General features: G+C 45.1%; 1 protein-coding gene across 3 annotated transcripts; it reads left to right on the top strand.

Moving 5' to 3' along the window:
• Positions 1-1179: 1179 nt before the first annotated feature.
• Positions 1180-4287, top strand: LOC109752311 (vacuolar protein sorting-associated protein 24 homolog 1). 3 transcript variants are annotated; one of them, XM_040392034.3, is made up of 5 exons: positions 1180-1751; positions 1843-1895; positions 1987-2089; positions 2692-2901; positions 3586-4287. In XM_040392034.3, the coding sequence occupies exons 1-4, from the start codon at positions 1640-1642 to the stop codon at positions 2871-2873; spliced, it is 450 nt and encodes a 149-aa protein (XP_040247968.1). In that variant the 5' UTR covers positions 1180-1639; the 3' UTR covers positions 2874-2901; positions 3586-4287. The 3 variants fall into 3 exon arrangements, with proteins under 3 accessions (XP_040247968.1, XP_040247966.1, XP_040247967.1); XM_040392032.3 differs by having other exon boundaries at positions 2692-2905; XM_040392033.3 differs by having other exon boundaries at positions 2692-4287.
• Positions 4288-5692: the final 1405 nt, after the last annotated feature.

The raw sequence follows: 5692 nt of genomic DNA, 5'->3' as shown, positions 1-5692 counted from the left end.
AAATTTGTCTTTTTCACGAGAGGTGGATGAAAACTTTTTACACCCAACCATTTGGTCAATTGTTCATTAAATATGGCCTAGTATTTTAGAAAAATGATTTGGTCCAATTTTGCAACAATTATTTGGGAGGTCCTTCACAAAAAACCTCCTTTTGGGCACTCGAAAAATGGAAAATGCTTTTTTCATCCAAAGAAAATGAAAACTTCCTTAGGCAACATTGTTTGCCATTCCAATATGCACCCTTGTGCACAATATGAGATTATTTAAACAAACTATGCCATGAATGTGGCAATAAGATTGATCATTTGGCTTGGAAGCCATTGATCTCCACACGTGATAGCTCGTTTTTGAGAAAACTTTTTTAAAATAACTGCCGTATTACAAGTATATTATTCTTCCTGGGAACTTGTCCACATATAATGACACAATGCGAAGGTTTTCCAATTTTTTTTGAATTTTTTATGCCCGTTTCAAAATGCGGTCAAAATAGCAGGCTGGACCGTTCCTAGCTAGTGGTTGAATCATGGATTTTTTTTTGGTGTTTCTATGATTAAATAGGTACTTATGTACCTAGAAATGATTTTTGGAAAAAATGAAGAGAAAACTATGAGGCAGCTGCAGTTCAAATTTGACCCGCTTCCTCCTGAATCGGCGGAAATTTGTCTTTTTCACCAGAGGTGGATCGAATCTTTTAACACGAAACCATTTGGTCAATTGTGCATTAAATATGTCCTAGTATTTTAGAAAATTGATTTGGTCCACTTTTGCAACAAATATATTATAGGTCCTTCACAAAAGAACTCATTTTGGACACTCGAAAAATAAAAAGATTATTTAAAAGAACTCATTTCTCATAACTTTTTAAAAAAAATATTTGTCTTATTTCAATTTATGATTATTCCTTAAAACTCTAGTCAAATTTGCTGACATAATGAGAAGTATTTTTTCAAGTTTTCAGTTCATAATGAAATAGCTAACATGATTTAGCACCTTACTTTTAGTCGATTACGATCAATTTAAATCGTCAAAATATCATATCCGTATACTACGTTCTGATTGGTCCAGGGGCCTCTCACGCGGATCGCGGATAAATCACCGTCGGATGCTCCGGGATCCAATGGCCCGCAGCTCACCCTCTCACCCACCCACCGCGAGCTACCCCTAAAAAAACACACCGCACACCACTCCTCTCTCTCCACGCGCAGCGAACCCTAGTGCTCTCACCCTCTCCCGGATCCACCGCCGCCGCACACCACTCCTCCTTCTGGATCCACCGCCGGCGCCCCCAACCCCACTCCCTCCCTCTGGATCTCCACGCGCCACCGCCCCCACCCCACTCCCTCCCTCTGGATCTCAACGCGCCGCCGCCCCGACCTGCTCCTCATCGGGTTCCTCATCAGGCTCCTCATCGTCCTCCTCGACCTGCTGCTCCCACCCGTGCTCCTCTCGAACTTCCTCCGCGTTGGCGTCCACCACGCCTCCGCACACAGCCTCCTCAACCAGGCTAGGGGCTTCCACTTCCACTTCCGCACACAGCAGCAACTCCTTCTTCTCCTTCCCCACTGCTTCCGCCTACGATCGATCCCACCGGAGCACCACCACCCACCGCCACCACCGCGCGGATCAGAGCGGAGCGCCGATGGAGGTGGTGAAGAGCCTCCTGAAGCCGAAGCCGACACCGCAGCAGCAGCTGCGCGAGTGGCAGCGCCGCCTCCGTAACGAGGGCCGCAACATTGAGCGCCAAATCCAAGGTCCCCCTCCCCTCCCTCCCCGATTCGATCCAATCTAGGGCTCTAGGCCTTCAACTGGTTGCTGATTTTTGGTTTTGGGGCCGGTGCGCAGACGTGCAGAAGGAGGAGAAGAAGGTGGAGAAGGCCATCCAGGACGCCGCCAAGGTACCTACCTACACATATACTCTGCGCCATGAATCGATTTGGGCTAATTTACTGATTTGGTTTCCTCTGCTGGTGACGCTTGTTCCTGAAGGCGATGGCCAAGGAGCTGGTGCAGTCCAGGAAGGCGGTCAACCAGCTCTACGAGAACAAGGACCAGCTCAACTCCATCTCCATGCACCTCGGAAAGATCGTCGGTAATGGACACCGCCTGCATCGTATCTATCTTTCTAGATAGCATTCAGTATGGTAACATTTAGTAATTTACAGGTGTTGTTCATGATGCTATTACAAACTCTGAAATATGGTACTTTAGTCAAATGTGCTTCCTTTCTGAACAACTGTGCACCTTGGTGAGCTTGTTGGTAGCAAACAATTTCTACTGGCCTCGTATCATTCTATACTAGTATGGATAGATAGCATCCAAGTTTCTGCTGGTGTCTTGAAATGCTTGGGAATGGCCCGTCCTTCTGGACATGCAGTTAGTCTGAATCTTTTCTGGACATGCAGTTAGTCTGACTACCTGCTTGCTCGATTCATGGCACTTGAGAACAATCATGTTCTGTTTTATCCATTCTTACATTCTGGCATCTAGTAGTTGAAAGATCTCACAGTGGCACCGTGGCGGTTTAGGACATGCTTGTCCTTGCAAAAAAATTGAGCTCAGGCAATACTACTTTTTATATCTAACATTCAGTACTACTGTTTATATCTAATCAAGACCTTATGATTTGGGGATCATGTAATACCAGTGCTTATATGCTTTGCGCTGATGAAAAATATCTGACCATGGCGACAGGATGCTGTGATCGACGGCCTGAACAGCAAGACCCACATGAAGATCCTGCTGAAGTGGATGTGGGGCAGGAGGATCATCAAGCTCTTGTGCACGTAGCGAGGAGCTGCTCTTCGCCTCGCCTTGCGCTGATGAAAAATACCAGTGCTTTCATTGCTAATAATACACGCATGCTCCACAACTAATATAGAAGATGCATTTCCATCCCATCTAGTAGGTGCTGACTCGATGCAAACAAATAAAATAAAATTAGTAGGTGTTATATGCTGAACGATGCTAGCTGTTGTACCAATGTGATTTTGCTTGCTTGATTGATGACTGCTTGTCATTAATTAGAAAAAAGACGAAGAAAACCTTGTCTATTTTATTTGAGGAGAATCATGTAGCCCATTCACTAGACAACCAATACTACTACTTGTATTTGCATGTTTGCTTGCTTGCTTGCTTGTAGCACTATCAAGTGTGAGGAAATTCAGTACTAGGATGTGTGGAGCGACATGAATACATTGCTGCCGTGGTATCTGTATTCCATTGTCCAGATGATTGGGCCATGGAAGTTATGCATGGTAGCATACATGACGTCTTCCTTTTTAGCCTCTAGGCTGGCGCAGTTTGCCTGTTCTTAGTGTAGGTAGCTAGATAATATCTACCTCGGTTTTCATGATGCTCTGTATGGTTGCCATGTTTAGAATATATCCACCTCCTTGTTGTGATTGCAATAACATGATTATAATATGTTAAGTAGTTTCTAGTTTAGTATTCGAGGTGAAATGCTTGGAACATCTGTGTATACATTCAGTATTCATCAGCTCAGCTCAGTGACATGCTCTTATACACATCTACACAACTTTTGAGATCTTTTTAATTAATGTAAGTATGGATGGATTCTTATTACAGTAAGACACGTGGTATGGGAGCTGGGCGCAAGCTCAAGACCCACCGCAGGAACCAGAGGTGGGCTAACAAGGCATACAAGAAGAGCCACTTGGGCAACGAGTGGAAGAAACCCTTCGCTGGATCTGTACATCAGCTCCCATGATGTTGCATTAGCTATAATCTGTACTGCTAAAAGAGGAGTATAAACTGGAGTAATTTTTTCAGCCATTATCTTTGTTTTCTTTTGGGCTGATGCTCTCCACTGGAGTACAGCTGGGTACTGCATCTCTTTTTGCATTCCTTTTTTAGTCAGTCCTTGAACATTTTTTAAAAGATGAACTAGAGTACTCCTGGAGAGCAGTACATGGAGTATAGCTGTAACTTCTTGCAGTATAGCTGTAGCAGTCCATTAAGAGTAGTTTTGCATAAGTAGCATTACGAGTGTGATGTGGAGGTAAGAGTGGAGTCTCTACTCTAGAAAGAGGGCTCTGAATCGCTGTTTAGCCCATTCGATTTCTGTGGTTTCCAGTTTAGTGTAGGAACACAGAGCAATGTGGCTGGAGTTTGATTTTCAGTCGGCATAGTCTGCCTATCCTACTGATTTGTTGCACGTAATTAGAATTTGTAGGTTTAGTATGAACGTTCCTTAATCCATTGGATGGCCTCTGGCTAGTTCAGTTGGTATCTAGTCTAGAATAAATTATTTTTCCCATTTTTTGTTTCCTTGCTGGACATGAGTTGATGCTACTGTTGACTACTCCCGTCGTAAAGAAATATAACACCGTTTAGATCACTACTTGAGTGATCTAAATTCTCTTATATTTCTTTACAAGAGAGTACATGGTATTATTGCTAGCTACATATATATGCCTGGTACTGATTGATGCTCTTGTGGTTAGGATTCTACACCTCGAAGTGATACTTCTGCATTGCTTTCCTTCCTCATGCACTTGCAAACTATATGCTATTCCCTTTTTGATTTGACCACAAAATTTCTGACTCCTCCTATCCATATGCAACAGCGATGCTTTGGATATCATCCTGTGATGCCCCCGATTTGACCGTACACTAATCATGCACGCAAATGTGTACGATCAAGATCAGGGACTCACGGGAAGATATCACAACACAACTCTAAAACATAAAGAAGTCATACAAGCATCATAATACAAGCCAGGGGCCTCGAGGGCTCGAATACAAGTGCTCCATCATAGACGAGTCAGCGGAAGCAATAATATCTGAGTACAGACATAAGTTAAACAAGTTTGCCTTAAGAAGGCTAGCACAAACTGGGATACAGATCGAACGAGGCGCAGGCCTCCTGCCTGGGATCCTCCTAACTACTCCTGGTCGTCGTCAGCGGGCTGCACGTAGTAGTAGGCACCTCCAGTGTCGTAGGAGTCGTCGTCGACGGTGGCGTCTGGCTCTTGGACTCCAGCATCTGGTTGCGACAACCAGGTAGAAAGGAAAAGGGGGAAAAGAGGGAGAGAGGCAACCGTGAGTACTCATCCAAAGTACTCGCAAGCAAGGAGCTACACTACATATGCATGGGTATATGTGTAAAGGGGCATATCAGTGGGCTGAACTGCAGAATGCCAGAATAAGAGGGGGATAGCTAATCCTGCCGAAGACTATGCTTTTGGCCATCTCCATCTTGCAGCATGTAGAAGATAGTAGATTGAAGTCCTCCAAGTAGCATCGCATAGCATAATCCTACCCGGCGATCCCCTCCTCGTCGCCCTGTTAGAGAGCGATCACCGGGTTGTATCTGGCACTTGGAAGGGTGTATTTTATTAAGTATCTGGTTCTAGTTGTCATAAGGTCAAGGTACAACTCCAGGTCGTCCTTTTACCGAGGGACACGGCTATTCGAATAGATAAACTTCCCTGCAGGGGTGCACCACATAACCCAACACGCTCGATCCCATTTGGCCGGACACTCTTTTCTGGGTCATGCCCGGCCTCGGAAGATCAACACGTTGCAGCCCCACCTAGGCTCAACCGAGAGGTCAGCACGCCGGTCTAAATCCTATGCGCGCAGCGGTTTGGGCCCATCGCCCATTGCACACCTGCATGTTGCGAGGGCGGCCGGAAGCAGACTTAGCCTAGCAGGCATTCCAGTCCAATCC

Source organism: Aegilops tauschii, chromosome 6 (assembly GCF_002575655.3).
Source record: "Aegilops tauschii subsp. strangulata cultivar AL8/78 chromosome 6, Aet v6.0, whole genome shotgun sequence".
Lineage (NCBI taxonomy): Eukaryota > Viridiplantae > Streptophyta > Magnoliopsida > Poales > Poaceae > Aegilops > Aegilops tauschii.
The sequence above is the reverse complement of the archived record's forward strand: the minus strand, read 5'-3'. Positions and strand labels throughout refer to the sequence as shown.

Bases quoted from the DNA above. Each gene is read 5' to 3' on its own strand.
- LOC109752311 (XM_040392034.3), top strand. From the start codon at position 1,640: ATGGAGGTGGTGAAGAGCCTCCTGAAGCCGAAGCCGACACCGCAGCAG. The intron at 1,752-1,842 runs GTCCCCCTCCCC...GCCGGTGCGCAG, and splicing joins CATTGAGCGCCAAATCCAAG to ACGTGCAGAAGGAGGAGAAG. The intron at 2,090-2,691 runs GTAATGGACACC...CCATGGCGACAG, and splicing joins GCACCTCGGAAAGATCGTCG to GATGCTGTGATCGACGGCCT.